General features: G+C 44.5%; 1 protein-coding gene across 1 annotated transcript in view; it reads left to right on the top strand.

The window, feature by feature from the left end:
• RNF170 (ring finger protein 170) overlaps positions 1-24932 on the top strand; it is a 36354-nt gene that overhangs the window by 6667 nt on the left and 4755 nt on the right. Inside the window, exons 3-5 of the mRNA XM_073551343.1 lie at positions 254-329; positions 1487-1595; positions 1709-1782. Of these exons, the coding sequence (XP_073407444.1) occupies positions 254-329; positions 1487-1595; positions 1709-1782 (259 nt within the window). The remainder of the gene's footprint in view (positions 1-253; positions 330-1486; positions 1596-1708; positions 1783-24932) is intronic.

The following is a 24932-nucleotide window of genomic DNA, read 5'->3' on the forward strand; positions in this document are numbered from 1 at the left end:
GCTAGCGAGATCGCTATGTGTGACTGGGGCTTTAGGTGTATGCCCATTTTGAGGCTAGTCATATCCATAAGATAGGTGTTGGCTGCTTGAATGTGCATGGTTAATCACGAGTGATAATTCAAACAAACTGCTTTCAGACAGTCCTGGAATTTACCAACTTCATGGCAAAGCAAATTTTATACCATAACAATGGAATGGAAATGTTTTATTCTAGTGTTGCAAACGTAATGATATCTTTTCATTAAAAAAACAGAAGTGAGCAGCAAAACATTCACCCTGAAAATCAAGAACGAGTACAGGCCATTAGAGAGCAGCTACAAAATGAACAGGTATGTTATGTTTTGTATATTGTTATTCCTGTACAGTCTAAAATTAGTCAGAATGTAAACTGAAACGCAAATGTGCTGTTTTTCTTTTCTGTATTGCACCAATTTACTACTGGATGGATCTGACAGCTGTTGTGGCAGACATACCTGTTGTCTAATCGAGTAGAATGATTAGAAACCAGACAGAAATCGACAGCTTATTTTTAATTTGTATACTAGTGTAGGGTCGGTGGGCCGAGCTGGGGGGTGGTCCCTCGATATACCACGCAGTGACGTACAGACACACGATGAGGCAAGTTTCGGGTACAACAGGTCCAAGTTTATTTTCTTGCCGTCCACCTGACGGCCTCCGGAGTACACCGCACTTGAGTTCACTTTGCTTCACTTCACCTTGCTTCACTTCACCTATCTACCCCCCTGTTTCCAGGGCCGCTTCCCGCACACCGTACTTTACACCGGGGACGTACATTTACGCACCGTCCCCTCTTCCCTTTTTGACGCTCCTGTCAGATCCGTCACTGTGGCCGCCCTAGGCCCGTAAACCAACAGCACTTTTACTGAACAGTCGTCTCTCTCTCAATACAGTATGCGTTACCTCAGTGCCTCGTCTATACTGCGGTACTCTGGTGTCAGGACCATCCCCCTGACTTTCTCTCTCCTCAGTCCCCCTTGTTCGGTTTTCCTCTCAGTGCACAAACTGTCGTAGTCCTCCTGTCACTGGAGCTCCCTCTGGGGACTGGAACTTTCTGGAACCCTCCTGTCAAATTTATATAATTCCCGGTTCCCTGTAACTCCGCCCCCCATGACCAACGGTTCCCTAAGCTGATGTCAAGTCCATTGCTCACACTCCTCCCCAACCCAAGGTACTGCACGTCCACTACACTTTCTCAGCTGTTTCCCCACTGTAATAACTGACACCTGTCTAAACTGTGCAAACCTTCCTTTCTCTATTCTGACAAGTCTGTCCGTCCGTCAGGTCACCTTCCCTACACTAGTATGGGGTATAGATTGTTTTCTTGTTTATTTTGATTACTATAGAGGAGTAGCTGTAAATGACTTATCTCAAAAAGTGCATTGAATCTTGGAAAAAGAGGCATCACAATGTACAGATTTATAAACTGTAGTTTTTTGCTCCATTTACATACATTGTGTATTTACAGGAAACAACTGTACAACCTCGACATCAATTCTACTCAGATATGTCTTGCCCAGTATGCTTGCAGCAAGCTACTTTTCCAGTGGAAACGAACTGTGGACACCTTTTTTGTGGTAATTAAGTGTTATATTTTTACATTATTATTATTATTTTTTTTTGCAGTGTAATGTATTTCTTGTTGGTTAGTATACAAATAAAACATATACTAATTGTTATCACTGCATAGGTCCATGCATTGTGGCGTACTGGAGATACGGATCATGGCTTGGTGCTATCAGCTGCCCTATTTGCCGACAGACAGTAAGAACCAATGTTTTCATAGTTTAGTTTTTTTCTGCTATAATTGCTTTTGAATTCAGATCAAGATTTATAGTTTGGCCTCTTAGGAAATGTTTCCTTTACTGCTTCCAGATCAGCAAGCTAAACACCTATTCACTAAAAGTCCAATATGTTAAAGAAAAACAACTCAAAGGAGTTGTCCAGCCTTATGCTACAAGTCTGCAGTCACTCTGTGACTGCGTGCTGTGAGGGTTCTCCGGTGATAGGAATGGTGGGCCCGTGACTGCAAGTATACCAACAAGATAGGCGCAGCCTCGCTCAGTGTATGTTTATTGAGCAAGGGCGGACAAAGTCTAGTTGGAATGTGGCCGAAAGTAAGCAAATCACATACCGCATATACTCGAGTATAAGCAGAGGCACCAAATTTTGCCGTGAAAAACTGGGTCATCTTATTGACTCGAGTATAAGCCGGGTATGCATCGTCCCCTCATCCCTGTCCTGGTATGCGTGGCACCCCCGTTGCCGTCCTGGTATGCGTGGCACCCCCGTTGCCGTCCTGGTATGCGTGGCACCCCCGTTGCCGTCCTGGTATGCGTGGCTCTGCCGTTGCCGTCCTGGTATGCGTGGCTCTGCCGTTGCCGTCCTGGTATGCGTGGCTCTGCCGTTGCCGTCCTGGTATGCGTGGCTCTGCCGTTGCCGTCCTGGTATGCGTGGCTCTGCCGTTGCCGTCCTGGTATGCGTGGCTCTGCCGTTGCCGTCCTGGTGTCCGTGACTACAAAACCCCCCCCACCCGTTGCTGTCCTTGGTTTGCGTGGCTTCCCCCCTCCCGTCTTTGTATGCATGCTTCCTATTAAAAAAAAACAAACATCCTACTCACCCACCTGTGCGCCCTGCATCTCGGTGATCCCGGCGCCCTCGCAGCACCTCATTCCGGCTTCCGACAGTGCTTCCTGTGCCAAGCGATCACATGCTCCCGCTCATTAAGGTAATGAATGTTCCATCCATGCCTATGGGAGTGGAGACGCGTGCATATTCATTACCTTAATGAGCGGCGCCATGTGATTGCTCGGCACAGGAAGAGCTGCTGCGAGGGCACCAGGACCAACGAGATGCAGGGCGCTCTGGAAGGTGAGTAGGATGTCTTCTGGAAGCCGGCGGCTGCAGCTGTCACTGTGTGCGCTATAAGGCTACGTGCACACGCTGCGGTTCCGCTGCGGTTTTGGCCGCAGCAGAACTGCAGACAGTGTACATGTTATCCTATGGGATTTACATTCTGCTGTGCACATGCTGCAGATTTTTAACTGCGGAAAAGCTGCGGGTTTTGAATCCGCAGAAAGAAATGACATGTCAATTCTTTTCTGTGGATTCTGCTGCGGTTTACCATCTCCTCCGTTGTAGAGATGATAAACCGCAGGCCAATCCGCAGGTAAAACCGCAGGTCATTTTACCTGCGGTTTTATCTGCGGTTCCGCAGATAAAAAATCCACAAACCAATCCGCAGCGTGTGCACTTAGCCTAAGAGAAATGAATATTAATTTCTCTTTAGCAGTGGCATAGGTTTTAACCACACCCGAAGGCTCCTGCCTCTGTCACCCGCTGCTCCGCCGCACCCCCTCCCCCGACGGCTTTCTGGGACAACTGACTCGTGTATAAGCCTAGGGAGGGCGTTTTCATCACAAAAACTATGCTGAAAAACTGCTTATACACGAGTATATACGGTACTTCTGGTCACATGACCACCCAGCACTGGAGAATCCTCACATTACCCAATGTGAGGATTCACAAGTTTGCAGTCACATACAGTGATTACAGTCTTGTAGCCTAAGGCAAGACAAGCTCTTTAAGTTTTTGTAAAGCTGTGGTCAACATTATTGGCAACCCTGATTGCTGTGTATCATTAGAATATTTTGATACATTTAGCAAAAAAAGTTTACATGTATTCATTTAAATAAAGATGAAACAGTATATGACATGGACAAGATTAAAAGCCATTTCATACTGCCATTCTCTCAAGCTCTTAAATGTTTGCAGGGCTTCTGTTTCAAATTGCAGATTTCACCTCTCCCAAATTATTCTTACTTGGATTGGTCTCGGGACTCTTTCTGGCCAGTTTAACCCCCTATGTGACAGAGCAAATTTGATACTTAATGACACCCCTAGCCCCAAAACCCAGCCCAACCCTAACTCAGAAGAGAGCACCGTTTGACTTTTTGAGTGCAAAATTGGCTGGAATCAATTGTGGGCACCATGTCGCGTTTGGAGGGACCCCCTGTTGTACCTAAACAGTGCCCCCCCAATTCTAATTGCAACCCTAACTCCAACACCAGCCCTAACCCCAACTCTAATGGAAAAACGGAAATATATATATATTTTTTAATTTTATTATTTTTACCTAACTAAGGGGTTGATAAATGGGGGGGTTGATTTATTATTTTTTTATTTTGATCACTGTGGTAGGATCTTTCACAGTGATCAAAATTAACAAATAGGGAAAAATCTCCCATTGTTCCCGGGTGCCGGCCGGCAGATCTCGGCGGGCGCACTGTGCATGTGCCCGCCATTTTCTTCCCAGAAGAAGACGCCGAAAGCTGGGGGCATCACTGGAAGATGCAGGAGGTACCGGGGGACCCCATTTCTCTCTCCTCTGATGTGCTAGTTCATATCAGAGGTGAGAGAAATAAATAGGAAATCTGACTTTAGTTATTTTTTTGCGGTCGCTGTTATTCCATGAATAACAGTGATCGTAACACTGGGGTCGTTAAAAACCGACCCGAATCATGTTCTCCAGGGGTAGCCGAGACCCAGGAGAATTTACGACGCTGGGGGTTGCGATAACCTTATTTCTCAGCACCGTTAAGAAGCGGCACTGAAGAATAAGTACCCTTTAACTGCTGCCGTTAAAAGGCGTATCGGCGGTCGTTAAGAAGTTAAAGCTATCCCATTTTTTTTGTCCTTTTAACCATTCTAGTGTACTATTGGATCTGTGCTTTGGGTTTTTATCCTGTGGTAGAACTAATTTTGTTCTACTAAAACTTATTTTTTTTAAGATTTGAGAGCACATTTCTCTCTAACATGGTCTGAGGGTGTGGTCTGAGGATCTTCTGATTTCATTGTTCCTGTTACACGTTCAAGTCCTCAAGAAGCGGAAAATTATTCCCACAACATTATCCTTCACAATGTTTTTAACTGTAGGGAGGTGCATTTTTCTTTGTAGGCTTTATTTCATCACCCCTAAACCTAATTCTGGTATGCTTTTCTAATGAGTTTTTCTTCTTTCCATAGAACATCTTCCTACAATTATTTTTTGCATTTCTTTAAGTAGTGAGTGGAGTCCTCCTTGGCCTTTGCCCCTGGTTTGTCCAGCATTAATATGGGTTGAAACAATCACTCCAGGAATGTCTAGCTCACTAAGAAGTTCTTTTAGATGTAGTATGTGTGTTTGTCACATTTGGAACAAACGCTTGTGTCGTTCTCTTTAATTTCTTCTTCACTCAATGTCCTGGATGGTTTTGATTGATTGCTATTCATAAAACAAACATTACATTACGAACTGTTAAAGCCGTGATGTCACGGCCTTGGAATTTTTTTTTTTTTTTTTATCTTTTAGACTGCTTGTATATGGTTATAATTAAATTTGTAGTCTGCTTAGACAGCTCTCAAGTCATTGCTGTTGTGAATAACGAACATGTTACTCGACTCTACTGGCACAAGTACCAGACCTGGTTCCCTTCTTCTGTAGATACTTTATTTTGCACACTCGGGTTCTCAGACCAGCAAATCCTATGACATCATGACCTTGAGTCTTTAAGGTTGGCTTTTGCAGAGGCCAGGTGCTTGCATATAATGTAGTGTTGCTTCAGTTGCATCAAGTTGATAGGAGGCTTCGTCTACTTCAATTAGCTGAGCTTCAGCCTGGGGTCTTATTATCCATTTCTTCTACTCCTGACTTCCGCGCTACAATCAGATATTTCCAAGCTCAGTCCAGGCTACTTGGGTATTGTCCACACCAACCTCTCAGCAAGTTACCAACTTCTTGCCACTGTTCACTTCTGGTCAATGCAGTCAAGATAATCCATTTCCTCAAGAAAATCTCCAGCTTGTAATGACTTCATTGCATTTACTTTTTTGTTACCTTGCTGACAGTAACCATTGTCCTGCTGGGAAATACCAGACTGAATTCATGTTATTAACTTCCCTGCCGAAAGATTACAGTTTCCTAAACTGCTGCTGTTCCACACATCTGGCTCTTCTCATTTCTACTATCTGCTCCGCTTGTTTGCCAGCCTCATACTTTGCTGTCCTGGTTCTCGCTGATCCACATGTCATCTGTCAAGACCCGCTCCTCTGCACTGTCATCTCCTGTTCACATTGCCCACCCAGGCCTACAGCTTTGATAATCCACTCACCCCCAAAAAAGCCGATAAGATTGACTAAAACTTTCTCTTTTAATCATCAAAGCAACCTTTCATAGTAGGTTAAGGAAAGTCTTTTGACCACTGACAAGGAGGGGGGCAGGTGAGTCTAATTTCTCATTAATTACAGGTTCAGCTCTTGCCCTTTGCTCATATTCTGCAAAATCATTGTATGATTTTTACCTAATTTACATTTTATTGCATGAAATAAAGTTCTATTCTACTTTATAAAATACTTATGTGATACAATATTTGTTTGCAATTACAGAGGTAGGTCCGAAGTTTCCTGTAGTTCATGACCAGGTTTGCACACAATACAGCAGGGATTTTGGCCCACTCATCCATACAGATCTTCATTAGATCTTTTTGCATTTTGGGACTGTCTGGGCAACATTGAGTTTCAGCTCCCTCCAAAGATGTTCTGTTAGGTTCAGGCCTGGAGACTGGCCTGGTCTGGTTGTGTTTTTCAGGTTAATGTCATGCTGTAAGACAGCAACCCATCTTCAATGCTCTTACTGAGGGAAGGAGGTTGTTGGTGAAAATTCAGTGATACATGACCCCATCCATTTCCCCTCAATACGGTGCAGTTGTCGTGTCCCCTTTGCAGAAAAGCACCCAAAAAGTATAATGCTTCATGATTGGGACGGTATTCTTGGGGTTGTACTTATCCTTCTTTCTCCAAACACAGCGAGTGTAGTTGATACCAAAGTTCTATTATGGTCTCATTTGATCACGACCTTAAAATAATAATAAAAATCTTTATTTTTTTTTTTTATATAGAGCTAACCTATTCCGCAGCCCTTTACAGTTTGCACACATTATTGTCTCTGTCGCCAATGGCGCTCACAATCTAGATTCCCTATCAGAGTGTTTTTGGAGTGTGCGAGGAAACCAGAGTACCCGATGGAAACGCACGCAAACATTGGGAGACCATACAAACTCCTTGCAGATGTGGTCCTTGATGGGATTTGAACCCAGGACTCCAGCGCTGCAAGGCTGCAGTGCTAACCACTGTGGTCCCAGCTCTGTTCAGGTCATTGACCAGGTCCTCCCGTGTATTTCTGGGCTGATTCCAGACCTTTCTCAGAATCTTGCATGGAGCCCCAGACCAAGGAAGATTGACAGTCATCTTGTGTTTCTTCCATTTTTTAATAATTGTACCAACAGTTGTTGCCTTCTCACCAAGCTGCGTGCTTATTGTCTTGTAGTCGATCCCATCCTTGGGCAGGTCTACATTTTTGTGCTTGGCCTCCTTAGACAGCTCTTTGTCTCTTTGGTCTTGGCCATGATGGAGAGGTTGGTGTGTGATGTGTGTGTGGACAGGTGTCTTTTATACAGGTAACAAGTTCAAACAGGTGCAATTAATACAGGAAATGAGTGCATGCAGAGTAGGAGGGCTTCTTAAAGAAAAACAGGTCTGTGAGAGACAGAATTCTTGATGGTTGGTCGGTGATCAAATACTTATTTCATGCAATAAAATATAATTTATCTATTTAAAAATCATTCAATGTGATTTTCTCGTTCTTTATTTTTAAATTCTCACAGTTGAAGTGTACCTACGATAAAAAATTACAGAACTCTCCATTCTTTGTCGATTTTGCAAGTTTTCCCACCTACAGTGTATCAAATACCTATTTTCCCCACTATTTGTGTGTATGTATATATTTATTGTAACAATGCTACTCACTTGGGAGTGGTCTGAGGTATCACAGGAATCGTTTCCATTTAAAGTCCAATTGGTTTATTAAGTCATCAAACTGCTTCACAGGAAAACTCAAATACAGTCTTTGTCCACACAAGGTGAAACGTAAAGTAAACTGTTCATACAATAGCGCGGGTTCGCCTGCTTGGCTTAGAGTCCAGCTGTTTAGTCCTTTTGCAAAACTACACAATCCAGGAGGTCTTTTCTGTTACCAAGATGAGAATGCAGTGTTAAGTTTAAACTACTGCTTCTCTGTGATGTGGAATAGGAAAGGCAAGGGGGAGGTATGGTTTAGATTTACCTCTACACTTCACATGTCATTGTGGTTGCCATCTTGGAAGTAGAAGGAAAGGAATGTTGATCTGAGCAGAAGATAAGTTAAAAAAAGAGAAAATTTCAGCTCACCCCTGAGATGTAATTCCAGGCATGAGAACGAGCACGGCTTCCTCACTGCTGCACAGTGTCCAAGGCAATAGGAAAAATAGAAGTGGATCCAGCTCACTCACAGGGCTTATTTAAAAATTGGAAAACTTTTATTGGATAATCCTTTAAAAGTTTAAGATTACAAACAGACATCTTAGATGGCACAGCAATGACAGGGGGTGGTGTGTAATGAGACCATACACGTTTTGAACAACACTGTTTAAAGAGCCGTGTTGCTCGAAACGTGTATGGTCTCATTACACACCACCCCCTGTCATTGCTGTGCCGTCAAAGATGTCTGTTTTGTAATCTTTAATTTTTAAAGGATTATCCAATAAAAGTTTTCTACTTTTTAAATAAGCCCTGTGAGTGAGCTGGATCCACTTCTATTTTTCCTCTAAGCAGAAGATGCATTGGAAGACATATGGAAGATCACCAGGTAGGGTAGGTGACTATAGATGAGAAATGAATATTCACTTTTTACTTCAGGGGTAGAGGGTTCTTGTGATGCTTTGTTTCAGGACATCTTTTACATGTTGCGTGTGTGTGTATGTGTGTGTATATATATATATATATATATATATACACATAATATTATTTAGGAATAACAATAATGTTGACCACAATTGAATTTAGCAAAACTTCAAATATATATTCTCTTTAATACCCTGACGACAATGTATCTGTATTGCCATATGTGGAAGCCCTGTGAAACTTGGCAGGTAAATATCCTGCCATTTGTTCTGATAAAGATGTTTAAAAAATGATGACATAATGTAGGAATAGGAAAGAATTGTATCCGCTCACCAGAAATGCCAAATGTGCACGATACTAGCGATGCACGAAAACTCTAGGCTGGAGTCCTTGAGCAACAATTGAAAGACAAGGTCTGAAATTCAGCACCTCAAAAGTTATTAAAAAGATATCTTTAATACACAAGTGTCTTCATAGAACAGAATAAAAAAATCCAATGGAAAGGTATATAATGTCTTTCGCGTTTCGGACTGCTGGAAGTCCTTAGTCATGTGTATCAAATTCAAATGGTCTCAAAGCTGAGAGAATGTCTAATAGATCAGAAGGTCAAAGTTTGCCTAATTAGGTTACACCTGCAAGTTATTGTTAATGAAATTTTAATCTTTAGGTGAATATTACATTAAATTACTAAAGTGTAAAAGTGAAGATGAATAAAACATGAAAAACTATTAATTCAATGAAATGTCCAAATAGACAGTTGTTTTTTTTTTTTTTTTTTAGTTCTACATTAATAAAGATACTTTAATCTTACATCTGTACGCCTATTTAACCCAAGAAGAGCACAAGCATTTAGTTTAAATATCTAATAAGTTTCTCTTGCCAATAAAAATTTAGCCCAATCACCACCTCTTTTGGGCTTGTTCACACTTTCATTACCTGTAACTACTAAATGTGAGACATCACCATGATACGTGCCCAGAAAATGTGAAGGAAGAAAGATCCAGCTCCTAATGCGGCAAACTTTGTAAAACATACAATTCTTTATTCAAAAAATATTAAAACCAAATAGGTATCAAAAATATGCATAGCAACAATCCATAGTATTTTCTTTAAAAAAAAAAAAAAAGGGGAAACATGGGGACAAATGCTATTAGACTCGTTTCGGACTCTTTATTCATGCCAAGTTTAAGAATGCATTTAGCGTTCGAAACGCGTCTAATAGCATTTTCCCCCATTCCCACACCCCCCTCCTCTTTTTTTCAAAATACTATGAACTATTTACATAGTCCTTTTATTGTAACCTCGTCAAGATAAGGCCTCTTTCACACTTCAGTTTTTTGTGTCAGTTAAAATCCGCCAAAAAGGCGGAAAAGCGGATCCGTTCCTAACTGATGCCACAGGATCCGTTTTGTGACGGATGCGCAGAATGAAGAATTTTAACGGAACCGCTGGCCGAGAGAATTTTTTTCGTCCTCCAGAAAGGATTTCAGGGTTAATTTTCTCCTTGACTTCCTTTCTCCGGGCATGCGCAATGGAAAATGCGGATCCAACAACAAAAAAAAAACGTTGCAAGGTCCGTCCAAGCATGCCGGCGGACGAAAAAAATTTGGCGGATCCTCAATAACGGATCCAACGGATGGCCATCCATCAAGATCCGCCAGTAATGCAACTCTATGGGGAAAAAAACGGATCCGCAAAAAAAAAATAGCGGATCCGTTTTTTTCAAAACCTGTCGGATTTTGACTGATGGTCAAAAACGGAAGTGTGAAAGAGGCCTAAACGGTTTTTGATGTTTAAACATTCCTGCTTAAAATCTTGATCAGTACTCAAAAGGGTGCAGTATGAGAAGATTATCCACCGTAAACCGCCAAATTACATTGTTGTTGTCAAGGTATTTCTTGACTCCTTAACGACCGCAGATACGCATTAAAACGGCGGCCGCTACGGTGGTAGCCAAGACCCCGGAGAACATGATCAGGGCTGGATTTTCTGGTGTCCAGTCATGTGATCGCCATTGTTCACTGAATAACAGTGATCACAAAAAAGTGTGCAGTCTGTTTCAATAAGTTTTCTCTCTTCTGACATGGTATACATCGTACCGGTACCTCCGCCATCCTCCAGTCCCTCTTATCAGTCCCTCAGCGTCATCTTCCTGGGAGAAAAAAATGGCAGGCACATTCACAGTGATCTGCTGGCCGGTACTCGGCAACTGTAGGACATTTTTCCTCTTGCTTCCTTTTGATCATTGTGATAAGACTATTTCAGTGATCAAAATAAAAAATTAGTAAATCAATAATTTATGTTTTATTCCATTCTTTGCAGTTGGGGTTAGGGGTCTGTTAGGGTTGGGGTTAGAATTAGGTTTTTCAAAACTTAAAAAAAAACCAAAAAAACAAACTACTATTACGGGTAGTGTTGAGTGCAAGTGCTCGCTACTCAAGTATGCATCGGGTGCTCGGCTATACACAGAGTATTGCAGATCCCAGCGTGTTTTTTTGGGGTGTCCTTAACAGCCGCGGAACGTGTGGCAGGGACTCAAGCACCCCGATATTCGGTGTATACCTGAGCACCAAACTGGAGTAGCGAGCACTTACGCTCAATATTAACAATGACTTATTCCATATGACAACCTAATGTTCTGTGTTGCACCTAATGGATTCAAGATACTCGCTATACCCCTGGATAAAATTCTTGAGGGGAGTGGCATCCAAACTGGGGTCATTTGTGAAGGGTTTCCACTGTTTAGGCACAATGTGGCATCCGCTAATTATTCCAGCAAATTTTACATTCAAGAAGTCAAATGCTGCTCCTTCCCTTCCGAGCCCTGCCGTGTGCCCAAACTTTAGATTTCCCCCCTGCATATTTAGGAGAAAATGGATTCCAAAACTTGTTGTACAATTTCTCACGTTACCCCTGTGAAAATAAAAAGTTTGAATCTAAAGAAAATTTTATGAAAAAAATTAAATGTTAATTTTTTCCTTCCACATTGCTTCAGTTCCTGTGAAGCACTTGAAGGGTTAATAAACTTCTTGAATGTGGTTTTGGGCACCTTGAGGGGTGCAGTTTTAGAATGGTTTCACTTTTGGGTATTTTCTGTCATATATGCCCCTCAGTCACGTCAAATGTGATGTTGTCTCTCTCCCCCCCCCCCCCCCCCCACAAAAAAATTTTTGTAAATTTTGTTGGAAAAATGAGAGAGCCCTGGTCAACTTTTGACCCTTAACAAAAAACGTACGTTTCCAAAATTATGCTGATGAAAAGTGGACATGTGGGAAATGTTATTTTTAACTATTTTGTGTGATATAACTCTGATTTAAGGGCATAAAAATTAAAAATTGTAAAAATAAACTTCACATATAAACACAAGTCATATTAAAGAAATTTTACCACTATCATGATGTACAACGTCACAAAAAAACAATCTCCGAATCGGTGAGATCTATTAAAGGTTTCCAGAGTTATAAACTCATAAAGTGACACTGGTCAAAATTGTAAAGATTGGCTTGGTCATTAAGGGTTAAAACAAGGATAAACTGTCATCGGAATAAAATATTTCTCGTTCGCCTTATTGGGGGACACAGAGACCTTGGGTGTATGCTGCTGCCACTAGGAGGCTGACACTATGCACAAAAAAAGATAGCTCCTCCTCCGCAGTGTACACCCCACCGACCGGCAGAGAATTCCTCAGTTTTAGCTTAGTGTCAGTAGGAGGTGGACACGGGTCTTTTATTAGACCCATATCTACCTCGTCGTGCGTCGTTCCTTTTCAGGTTCTACGGAGGGATACAGAGTGAAAAGTCACATCTGTACTCCCACATGGAGTCTGCAAGTACGGCGTGTACTGCCACCCCGTATCCTTGCAGTTCTCCGCGGCAGGACCAGCCAGACGGACGCCGACACCAAGACGTGCCAGCGACTCCAGGGGTCCTTGTCGCCAGTCTCCCTCCCACTCGCCTACCAGAGCCTGTCGGTTGGATGAGACGCAAGACTTCTTCAGACAGGTAACGGATCGTGGATGGGTGAGTATTAGGCCCCGGCTTCATATTTATTTACCTGGCTGCCCATTCCCGACGGTCACCTCTTCAATGGTCACAGGGGTAGGCGCTGCGGTCGCTCGCAGTCGCCACAAGGCTATAGGCAGCTCAATGTTGCTGGGCATCCCCCCCTTCCCTCCCCCCTTTCTGGGTACAGGGAGCACAGGGTTTTTTTCCCATTGGGAGCGACTTGCGACTGCGGCGTCCCACTTTTTCGGACCTCCGCGCCGACCCCCTGCTGACAGGCGGCCGCCGCAACTAATTTAGGCCCCAGCTTCAGTTCGGGCCTACCGCTGCGTCGCGGCCACGCCTCCCGCCCCTTTCTTCTAAGCGGGCTTCTCTCCCGCTCTTCCCAGGCCCTCCCACCGCCTGTCCTTCACCTGCCCAGCCTGTTATTGGCTAGAGGGCGGTGAATCGTTAACCCTGCTTGGTGCTCCGCCCTCCCTCCTCTCCTAAGGCGCGCTTTTTCTCAGGACGGCGCCATTTTCCCAGCCTGTTAGCCGGGCACCAGCTCCTCACTGGACAGCATCTTCTCCAGCTGGTTTTTTCAGGAGGTCTGTTGGCCGGATTTCGCTCTGACCTGCATCCACTGACAGGTCGCAGAGCATCGCTTCTGGGGACACCGGACCGTGAGTAGCTCTGCACTGCAGACTGACCCTTCTCCGCCCTCTGTCCCCCAACCTTCCGGCATTACCTCAGCTTTTCACTATGTCTAAGTCTGATCGTACCCGCTCTACCGCCCCCCCCTGCACTTTAGTCAAGTACTTTGCATGTTCTTCGTGCAATCGCAAACTTCCCTCAGGCCAGTCCACTCCCCTCTGCTTGGATTGTAGCAATCCAATTCAGCCTGACGCCGTCCAGGAGCCATCTGCGGCCCCAGGTGAGAGTGAGCCCCCCATGCCTGGCTGGGCCTCCTCGCTATCTCAATCAGTGGCAGACCTCACCAGGGTGTCTCAGTCCCTGGTGGCCGTTCTTGATAAGTTGCCCCTGGACTCTTCAGCAGGGCCAAGCAGGTCCCAAATTGTTCCATCTGAATCAGCCAGCAGTAGTCGCAAAAGACCCAGGCAAGATTCCCAGCCGGAATCCTCTCCTAGTCCCATCTCACCGCATAGCCCTTCTCACCAGTCTCCCTCTCGGGCCTCCTCTCCCGAGTCAGGGGAAGCGCTTTCGGACAGGTCATCTGAGGGGATTTTAGAGCTGGATTCAGACCAGGATGCAAGCATGAAGGTCACAGTGCAGGACCTCATTGCTGCGATCCATCATACCTTCGATATTGCTGACTCCCCTGCGAAATCCTCAGATCAGGAGGTTTCGTTCAGACGGGCAGAAACTCCCTCCAGGGTTTTTCCTTTCCATTCCCAGTTTGGGAACATTTTTACCAAGGAAAGAGAGGATCCGACCAGACGCTTTCAAAGAGGAAAACGTCTCTGCATACTCTACCCATTTGCTAAGGAGCTCACGGACAACTGGTCGGCCTCTCCCTCGGTCGATCCGCCCGTGTCCAGGCTATCCAATAACACGGTTCTCCCGCTTTCAGGCGTGGCGTCCCTAAAGGATTCTAATGACAGGATTATAGAATCCCTGGCGAAGTCTGCCTTTGAAGCGGCTTCAGCGGCGGTGTGTCCAATCTTTGCTTCATCCTGGACAGCAAAGACCATAGCCACGTGGGCAGACGACCTTCGGCAGGGCATCTTAGATAAGGCGCAACCGGAGCATTTGGCCAATCTCGCCAATCAGATCTCCCATGCTGGGGACTATCTTCTCTCCGCTTCCTTGGATGCTGCATCCTGTGCAGTTCAGGCGTCAAGCAACGTTATTGCAATTCGACGTACACTTTGGCTAAAGACATGGCAAGCGGACTTGTCTTCTAAAAAGTCCCTCACTAACCTGCCTTTTCAGGGGGTGCGCCTCTTTGGGTCCCAATTGGACCAGATTATTAAGGACGCCACCGGAGGCACGAGTTCACTCCTCCCTCAGTCCAAGCCTCGCAGACCCCCACTAAGGCGTCAGTTTCGACCCTTTCGGACTTTCCGCCGTTTCAATACGGCGGACAACTCCTCCAGCCAACAGAGACCGCAGGCTCGCCAGGAGAGAAGGAAAGTTTCCTTCAGACCCACTCCTTCCTGGCGACCCCACTCCTCCCAGGGCAGACCGTCCAGATCTAGATCTGGACGGTCTACTTCAGCATGACTATCATCGGGCACGCGAAGGGCCTTTCCAATTGGGAGGTCGACTTCTTTCCTTCAGGGACGTTTGGCTGGCCGCCGTGGAGGACGCCTGGGTCAGGGAGGTCGTATCCTCAGGATACAAGATAGAGTTTGTCTCTCTCCCACGGGATCGTTTCTTCGAATCCCGGCCTCCAAAGGATCCAGCCTTGATCCCGGGGTTCTCTACAGCTATCGCCGCTCTCCTCAGTTCCGGGGTGATTGTGCCCGTTCCCGAATCGGAGCGCTTCACGGGGTTCTACTCGAACCTGTTTGTAGTGCCGAAAAAAGACGGCGCAGTTCGACCCATCTTGGATCTCAAGCTGCTCAACAAGAGGGTCCGCCTTCGCCACTTCCGCATGGAGTCGCTTCGCTCGGTCATCGCCTCCATGGAGGAGCAGGAATTCATGTGCTCAATAGACATCCAAGATGCCTATTTACATGTTCCAATTTTCTCCAGACATCAGAAGTTCCTGCGCTTTGCGATTCGACAGCACCACTACCAGTTTGTCGCACTGCCCTTCGGTCTTGCCACCGCTCCCAGAGTCTTCACGAAGATCATGGCTGCGTTGATGGCTTTGTTGAGAGTCAGAGGCCTCGTTCTTTTCCCGTACCTAGACGATATTCTGATCAAGGCTCCCTCATTCCAACAGGCTCACCAAAGTTTGTCAATCGTCCTGGACACTCTTTCCAATTTCGGGTGGATCGTCAACAGGAAAAAGTCCTGTCTGGTTCCTACCCAACGCCTGGTCTTTCTAGGTCTTCTGTTCGACACTCGTCGGTCAAGGGTCTTTCTCCCACAAGAAAAGATTCTCTCTCTGCAGCAGGAAGTACGATCGCTGCAGACCTCGCGATTCCCATCCCTCCGTACAGCCATGAGGGTCCTGGGAAAGATGGTCGCGGCGATAGAGGCAGTTCCCTTTGCCCAATTTCACGCCAGGCCTCTCCAGCAGGCCATTCTGTCGAAATGGAACAGGTCGCCTCGGTCCCTGGATCGCCCTGTCCATCTTTCTTACCGGATCAAGCGGTCTCTCAACTGGTGGTTGTCGTCACCTCTCATTCTATCGGGTCGATCCTTCCTTCCCATTCACTGGCAGATAGTAACCACAGATGCCAGTCTCCTCGGTTGGGGTGCTGTGTTCCGCAACCACACTGTTCAGGGTCGATGGTCGGATCGGGAATCAGCGCTACCGATCAACTTTCTGGAGATTCGAGCGATCCATCTTGCTCTGGTCCACTGGGAAAGGCTCCTCAAGGGACTGCCGGTACGGATTCAGACAGACAACGCCACAGCGGTGGCATATGTCAACCGCCAAGGGGGAACACGGAGTGTTTCAGCCCTGGCGGAGGTGTCCAAGATTCTTCGTTGGGCGGAGATTTCCGTCCCGACAATTTCCGCGGTTCACATTCCCGGCGTAGACAACTGGGCCGCCGATTTTCTCAGCCGCGAGGGTCTCGCGGCGGGAGAATGGTCCCTACATCCGGAAGTGTTTCATCTGCTCTGCCTTCGGTGGGGAACCCCGGATGTAGACCTCATGGCGTCTCGCCTCAACAGGAAAGTCCCACAATTCGTGTCCAGGTCTCGGGACCCTCTGGCAGTGGGCGCCGACGCCCTGGCCGTTCCTTGGTCCCAGTTCGAACTTCCCTACCTGTTCCCTCCTCTGCCTCTTCTTCCCAAGCTGTTGAAGAAGATCAAGGCAGAAGGACTTCCGGTCATTCTCATCGCCCCGAACTGGCCCAGAAGGTCTTGGTTCGCGGACATTGTCAACCTTCTCGCGGACGCCCCCTGGAAGCTTCCAGACAGAACAGATCTGCTGTCTCAGGGTCCGATTTGCCACCCCAATTCTCGGCCGCTCAATTTAACGGCGTGGCTGTTGAGACCGAGGTTCTGAAACGAGCAGGATTTTCCGACCACGTAATTCAGACCATGATCCGAGCCAGAAAGCCATCATCTTCCAAGATTTACTACCGTACTTGGAAGGCCTATTTCACTTGGTGTGAGACCAATGACGTCGCGCCCATGTCCTTTTCGCTCCCTTAAGTCCTAGCGTTTCTTCAGGCAGGATTGGATGCGGGGCTTGCCCTCAGTTCCCTGAAGGGTCAAGTTTCGGCGCTGTCCATTCTGTTTCAGAAAACGTTGGCTTCCCGTCCTCAGGTTAAGACCTTTCTTCAGGGCGTGGCTCACACGGTCCCGCCGTACCGGGCGCCCGTGGATCCATGGGATCTTAATCTGGTTCTTGAGGTTCTGCAAGGTCCGCCCTTTGAACCCCTCAGGGATATTTCCCTTTCTCTCCTTTCTTGGAAGGTAGCCTTTCTGGTGGCCATCACCTCCGTCCGGCGCGTGTCGGAATTGGCAGCTCTTTCGTGCCGCTCTCCCTTTCTGGTTCTCCACCAGGATAAGGTGGTTCTGCGGCCTCCGCCCTCGTTCCTTCCGAAGGTGGTGTCCTCGTTTCACCTCAACGAGGATATCGTGCTCCCGTCCTTTTGTCCGAATCCAACTCATCCCCGAGAGCGGTCCTTGAACAAGCTGGACCTGGTTAGGGCGGTAAGAGTCTATCTGTCTAGGACGACTTCCTTGCGAAAGACAGTGTCTCTTTTCATTATCCCTGATGGAGCGCGGAAAGGTCACCCGGCGTCAAAAGCCACCATTGCTCGCTGGATCAGATCGGCTATCCTGGAAGCCTACCGTGTTAAGCGTCGCGGAGCCCCTCCGGGTATCAGGGCCCACTCTACTCGAGCAGTGGGTGCCTCCTGGGCGGTGCGCCACAGAGCTTCCGCACTGCAGCTTTGCAAAGCTGCAACATGGTCATCGGTTCACACGTTTGTGAAATTCTACAGAGTCCACACCTACGCTTCGGCGGACGCCAGCCTAGGTAGACGGATTCTGCAGGCCGTGGTGGTGAGTCCGCTGGCCTGATGGAAGTTTGTTTCCCACCCCAGGGACTGCTTTGGGACGTCCCAAGGTCTCTGTGTCCCCCAATAAGGCGAACGAGAAAACAGGATTTTTGGGTTGCTTACCGTAAAATCTGTTTCTCGGAGCCTTCATTGGGGGACACAGCACCCTCCCATGTTTTACAGCTCCTGTTCTTACTTTGGTTGAATGGTTACAGTTGAGTTGTTTATGTTGTCAACCTATTCTGTTACTTCTCCTACTGCTTTCTCACTAACTGAGGAATTCTCTGCCGGTCGGTGGGGTGTACACTGCGGAGGAGGAGCTATCTTTTTTTGTGCATAGTGTCAGCCTCCTAGTGGCAGCAGCATACACCCAAGGTCTCTGTGTCCCCCAATGAAGGCTCCGAGAAACAGATTTTACGGTAAGCAACCCAAAAATCCTGTTATTAGGGTGCTGCTGCCAAATAAATCCAGGATCAAATCCCACCAAGGAAAAACTTCTGCAAGGAGTCTGTATGTTCTCCCCGTGTTTGTGTGGGTTTCCTCCGGGTACTCCGGTTTCCTCCCACTTTCCAAAGACATACTGATAGGGAATTTAGATTGTGAGGTCTGTAAAGCGCTGCGGAATATTGCTATATAAGTAAAGCATAATATATAATGAAATTATCTATGTAGCTCCCTTACCATTTTATAAATGTTAATAAAAGAATTGGACAAGGTGTGTAAATATTTTTCCTCTCGCTAAGAGAGATAAGTTTGCAAGGGAGGGTGAAAATTATGCTCCCATAGGACATCCACAAATTTGAAGAAAATCTAAGCCATGAAATGAGTTATTCACTGTATTTAGATAAATGGTAAGAAAAGAGCACATAGATAATTCATGAGTAATTGCAGAATATAGTGAAGAAACTAGTAACTCAAATGTAATTAGAGGACCATTTAACCTTGTGGACATTGAGAAGCATATGTTTAGTGTACTGAATATATCCAGTAGTGCGTCGTACCAGTGATTGCAACAGACAATCCAACCAGGCAGAAAGCCGGTCACAAGGGAGGGGGAAAACATTCCTGTATTTCTTGGGTAATTCATGTAAAATTGGACATATTGGAAAGTCAATTAAAAGATATTCTAACAACTTATTGTCTATTCAACTCAAATGAACCCCTTCCTGCAATAAAAGGCGAAGTTTATTTTTAACTGAAAAAGCAAGATTACTATGTAAAGAAAGATAGCATAGATAACACTCTTAAGGTAGCATTTTGTTTGCAATGACCACTAATCCACCTTTCTCCAATGGATGTATAATGTTATTGTTTTTTAGTTCAATAGGTATTTTTCTGTTCTGCTGAGATTGTGGGAATTGATTGAGTTTATAAAGATTAGCTTCCCGCTCCATAATATCTTGGCACATATCCATAATGGGGACTCTAGAAGAAAATAGCTAATAGTGTGGTAAACCATTTAAATTTGATGTAGCGTGCAATATGTTCGCAGTGTTATTTGATTCTGATTTCAAATCCATCATGGTCATGGCCGAAATTGGCTCCAAAAAGTCCATATACAGAGGTACAGCAGGTTTACTATGAGAAGATTCGGAAGCAGATGAATGAGTTATGTTGATCCTCTTCTAAAAAGTGTCTTTACAGTTAGGACGCACAAATATGTTTGATGGTTTTTAACCCCTTAATGTCCAATGACGGACACAGTCCGTCATCAGACATCTCCCCTGCTTTGATGAGGGCTCCGGCGCTGAGCCCGCATCAAAGCCGGGACATGTCAGCTGCTATGAACAGCTGACATGTGCCCGCAATAGGCGCGAGCGGAATCGCCGTCCACCCGCTCCTATTAACTAGTTAAATCCCGCTGTCAAAGCTGACAGCGGGCATTTAAATAGCATTTCCGGCCCCCGGGCCAGAAATGACGTCATCGCCGACCCCCGTCACGTGATCGGGGGTCGGCGTCATGTTGCCTGGACAACCAGAGGTCTCTGAGACTTCTATGGTTGTTCCAGGCATATGCCTTTCAGCGCCACCCGGTGTTCGGCACTGAAAGCACAGCAGTAAATCTGCTACATATGGGCGATCTGCTCATCACCCATATGTAGCAGGGCCGATCGGGTTGCGCATGCTTCTAGCCTCCTATGGAGGCTATTGAAGCATGCCAAAAGTAAAAAAAGTTTAAAAATAAAAAAAAATTTAAACCTAAAAGTTCAAATCACCCCCCTTTCGCCCCAATCAAAATAAAACAGTAAAAAAAAATCCCACATACACATGTTAGGTATCGCCGCGTTCAGAATCGCCCGATCTATCAATAAAAAAAAAAGCATTAACCCCATCGAGAAAAAAGTTCAAAACGCCAGAATTACGTTTTTTGGTCGCCAAGACATTGCATTAAAATGCAATAACGGGCGATCAAAAGAACGTATCTGCACAAAAGTGGTATCATTAAAAACATCAGCCGGGCACGGAAAAAATAAGCCCTCACCCGACCTCAGATCATGAAAAATGGAGACGCTACTGGTCTCGGAAAATTGCGCAAATTTTTTTTTTTTTTTTTAAGCAAACTTTGGAATTTTTTTTCACCACTTAGATAAGAGGACATAGACAGGTTTGGTGTCTATGAACTTGTAGTGACCTGGAGAATCATAGTGGCAGGTCAGATTTAGCATCTAGTGAACCTAGCAAAAAAGCCAAGCAGAAAACAAGTGTGGGATTGCACTTTTTTGGCAATTTCTCCGTACTTGGAATTTTTTCCCCGTTTTCGTGTATAAGACATGGTAAAACCAATGGTGTCATGTAAAAGTACAACTCGTCCCGCAAAAACTAAGCCCTCACATGGCCATATAGATGGAAAAATAAAAAAGTTATGGCTCTGGAAAGAAGGGGAGGGAAAAATGAAAATACAAAACCAAAAATACCCCTGGTCGTTAAGGGGTTAATTGTTGAAACAATCCCCTCTTGCAGTAGGTACAAAATGTAATCCTTTTCTTAACACTCTATTTTGAACAGTAGAAATAATGTTAGCAGATTAGTTCACCAGTGAAGAATCGTAGACAAAAATCTTCATGGTTCACTATTTGTGATATCGAGTAGGATATCTGCGACTTATGCTTTCTGCCCACTCTATTTCTTTGCTGGTTTTTGACATTTTCTTGGTGCTGGTAAGATTAAATTGATATCTGGTAGAATGTTTGCCTAAGCTACTGGAATCAGTATTATCTTCTGTGGTGTCCAGGTCTGAGGAAGAAAAATTGCATGTCTGTTTTGGCATCTATGGCTGTATAATTACACAGGTCAACGAAAAAAAATTTTTTTTCTGGTGTCCAAAATATTTTAATGAATTTGGGGTATTTTTGGGGTGCTGATTCTGAATATGTCATCAGTTTTGCCAGATTGGCTCAAGTTTTTGAGATTTTTGGTATCTTATTTATAGCACTTGTTGGTAAATGCGACGCATCATCTCATTAATTTCTTTGGATTAGTACTTGAACTGAGCAGTTCTCAATATAGTTTTGTGTTAATTAGTGTTCTAAAAGTTTGTTCATAGCTTGATTTTTGCACTAACTTTATGTTGTTGTCTGTTTTCCAGTGAAAAGCATGAACTCATCATGAAGAAGTTGTCTTAACGATCCAGACTCATTCTGTTACATTTGTGGTGAATATACACTGCCAAAACATAGAAGAAACATAACACACTTCGTAAAAAAAGTGTATTTTGCCTATTTTGGGGTTATGCTTGGGGACCAAGACAAGTTTTGGGCACCACACATAGTGTGCAAAGCATGTATCGAATTATTACGAAAATGGAGCAAAGGACAAAGAAAAAGCTTCAAATTTGGTGTTCCAATGGTGTGGAGAGAGCCAAAAAATCATCATGATGACTGTTATTTCTGTGCAGTGCAAGTGCAAGGATTCAATAAGCATAAGAAACGAAAATGGGAGTAACATGGAATCTGCAAGAAGGCCTGTCCCTCATTGTGAAGATGTGCCTGTACCTGTGTTTACCATAAATAACAGTCATCATGATGATTTTTTGGCTCTCTCCACACCATTGGAACACCAAATTTGAAGCTTTTTCTTTGTCCTTTGCTCCATTTTCGTAATAATTCGATACATGCTTTGCACACTATGTGTGGTGCCCAAAACTTGTCTTGGTCCCCAAGCATAACCCCAAAATAGGCAAAATACACTTTTTTTACGAAGTCTGTTATGTTTCTTCTATGTTTTGGCAGTGTGTATTCACCACAAATGTAACAGAATGAGTCTGGATCGTTAAGACAACTTCTTCTTGATGAGTTCATGCTTTTCACTGGAAAACAGACAACAACATAAAGTTAGTGCAAAAATCAAGCTATGAACAAACTTTTAGAACACTAATTAACACAAAACTATATTGAGAACTGCTCAGTTCAAGTACTAATCCAAAGAAATTAATGAGATGATGCGTCGCATTTACCAACAAGTGCTATAAATAAGATACCAAAAATCTCAAAAACTTGAGCCAATCTGGCAAAACTGATGACATATTCAGAATCAGCACCCCAAAAATACCCTAAATTCGATGAAATATCTTTGGCACCAAAAATGCTGTTGACCAGTGTTATTTACCGTAAAAATAGATTTTGGTCTTGTCAATTTTTCATGGATATACCATATTTAATTTATAATCTTTACAATCCCAATCAAACTTTGCTCTCAATGGAGATTATGGATTATGGATTACGGTACTCTGTATTACTGATTTTATTATGCAGTTTAGAATTAGGTTTACCAAATTCCAAATGAGTGGCAACAGATTTTAAAGAATCATATAATTTATTAATATCCGTTTCCAATTGTAATATGTTTTTTTTTTTTTTTCCTCTCGATTAATCAGTTGCAGTTGTTTGAAGGAACAATCCGTAAGTGTAGAATGTCTCTGAGTTGGAAAGCTGTCATTATAGTTGTAGTGGCAATTTTTTTTTTAAATTCGGAAGCCTCTTGGTACCTTTTTTCTTTTTTTTTTTCTTTTTTTTTTTTTCATATACTATTGTAATGTGATAGAATCCCACCAAATTCTTAGTCTCTGAATCGCAGCAGTCCAAAATGCAGAAGAGTATGTTTCCACGGGCCGGAAACATACCGTTGATCCAATCCGCAGCGGCCAGATGTTACAGCATAGTGGATGGGATTTTATGAAATCTAGTCTAGTTAGACATGCGACGTCTAATGTATAGGATGCAGTGATTCCGCATGTGTACAATGAACACATCTGGAATCACCGCACGCACAACAAGGGGCAGCGCTTTGGGCGGAGTGAGGTATCCTCTGCGTCCAAAACGCAGGGAATCCTGGACGTGGAGACATACCCTAAGACGTGGTGTATGCCTTTCCATAGAATTTTTATTGTTCTATTTTATGAAGACATTTGTGTATTAAAGATCGTCTTGTTAATTGTTTTTGTGGTGCTAGATTTCGCACCTTCTCTGATTATAAAGTAGACATATGGTAAATGTTAGAGAGCCTGCTTACAGGGATGTGTCACTTGCTCCGTAGCTTGCTGTAGTTTCAATACAATCTGTATTTACCAGTAGGAGTTTCTCTCTACAGGACTAGATGTGGCATGCCACTTGGTCAACTTGTTCTGTGTAACTTTGCCCGCACCACTGATTGGCAGCTTCTTGTGTATACTGTACATTGTCTGCAAACTGCCCGTCAGGGTTGTGGGTGGGGTTATGCATGGCTCAATATTCATAACCCCTGCTACACCTACAGCAGAGAAAACAGGAATTTTGTCAAACTACACCAAGCAGTCGAGCAAGTGACTTATTTATTATTTATATAGCGCCATTAATTCCATGGTGCTGTACATGAGAAGGGGGGTTACATACAAAGTTATAGATATCGTTCACAGTAAACAAATTTCAATGACTGACTGGTGCAGAGGGGAGAGGACCCTGTCCTTGTGGACTTGCATTCTACGGGCTTATGGACTTACACATCAATGGAATCTGGCTCTCTGCCCCTCTCATGCTGCTCACAGATTCCATAGATTACCAGTTCAAAAACCATAAAAGTGGGAAAATGGATCAATCACAAATCCTACCAAAAAAACCTCACTTGTATGAAGTAAAATATATTTACCGTATACAGTGGGGCAAAAAAGTATTTAGTCAGTCAGCAATAGTGCAAGTTCCACCACTTAAAAAGATGAGAGGCGTCTGTAATTTACATCATAGGTAGACCTCAACTATGGGAGACAAACTGAGAAAAAAAAATCCAGAAAATCACATTGTCTGTTTTTTTTTTTTTTTCATTTTATTTGCATATTATGGTGGAAAATAAGTATTTGGTCAGAAACAAAATTTCATCTCAATACTTTGTGATATATCCTTTGTTGGCAATGACAGAGGTCAAACGTTTTCTGTGAGTCTTCACAAGGTTGCCACACACTGTTGTTGGTATGTTGGCCCATTCCTCCATGCAGATCTCCTCTAGAGCAGTGATGTTTTTGGCTTTTCGCTTGGCAACACGTACTTTCAACTCCCTCCAAAGGTTTTCTATAGGGTTGAGATCTGGAGACTGGCTAGGCCACTCCCGGACCTTGAAATGCTTCTTACAAAGCCACTCCTTCGTTTCCCTGGCGGTGTGCTTTGGATCATTGTCATGTTGAAAGACCCAGCCACGTTTCATCTTCAATGCCCTTGCTGATGGAAGGAGGTTTGCACTCAAAATCTCACGATACATGGCCCCATTCATTCTTTCATGTACCCGGATCAGTCGTCCTGGCCCCTTTGCAGAGAAACAGCCCCAAAGCATGATGTTTCCACCACCATGCTTTACAGTAGGTATGGTGTTTGATGGATGCAACTCAGTATTCTTTTTCCTCCAAACACGACAAGTTGTGTTTCTACCAAACAGTTCCAGTTTGGTTTCATCAGACCATAGGACATTCTCCCAAAACTCCTCTGGATCATCCAAATGCTCTCTAGCAAACTTCAGACGGGCCCGGACATGTACAGGCTTAAGCAGTGCGACACGTCTGGCACTG

This window comes from Dendrobates tinctorius, unplaced genomic scaffold (assembly GCF_039654945.1).
Source record: "Dendrobates tinctorius isolate UK_male_01 unplaced genomic scaffold, ASM3965494v1 ptg000175l, whole genome shotgun sequence".
Lineage (NCBI taxonomy): Eukaryota > Metazoa > Chordata > Amphibia > Anura > Dendrobatidae > Dendrobates > Dendrobates tinctorius.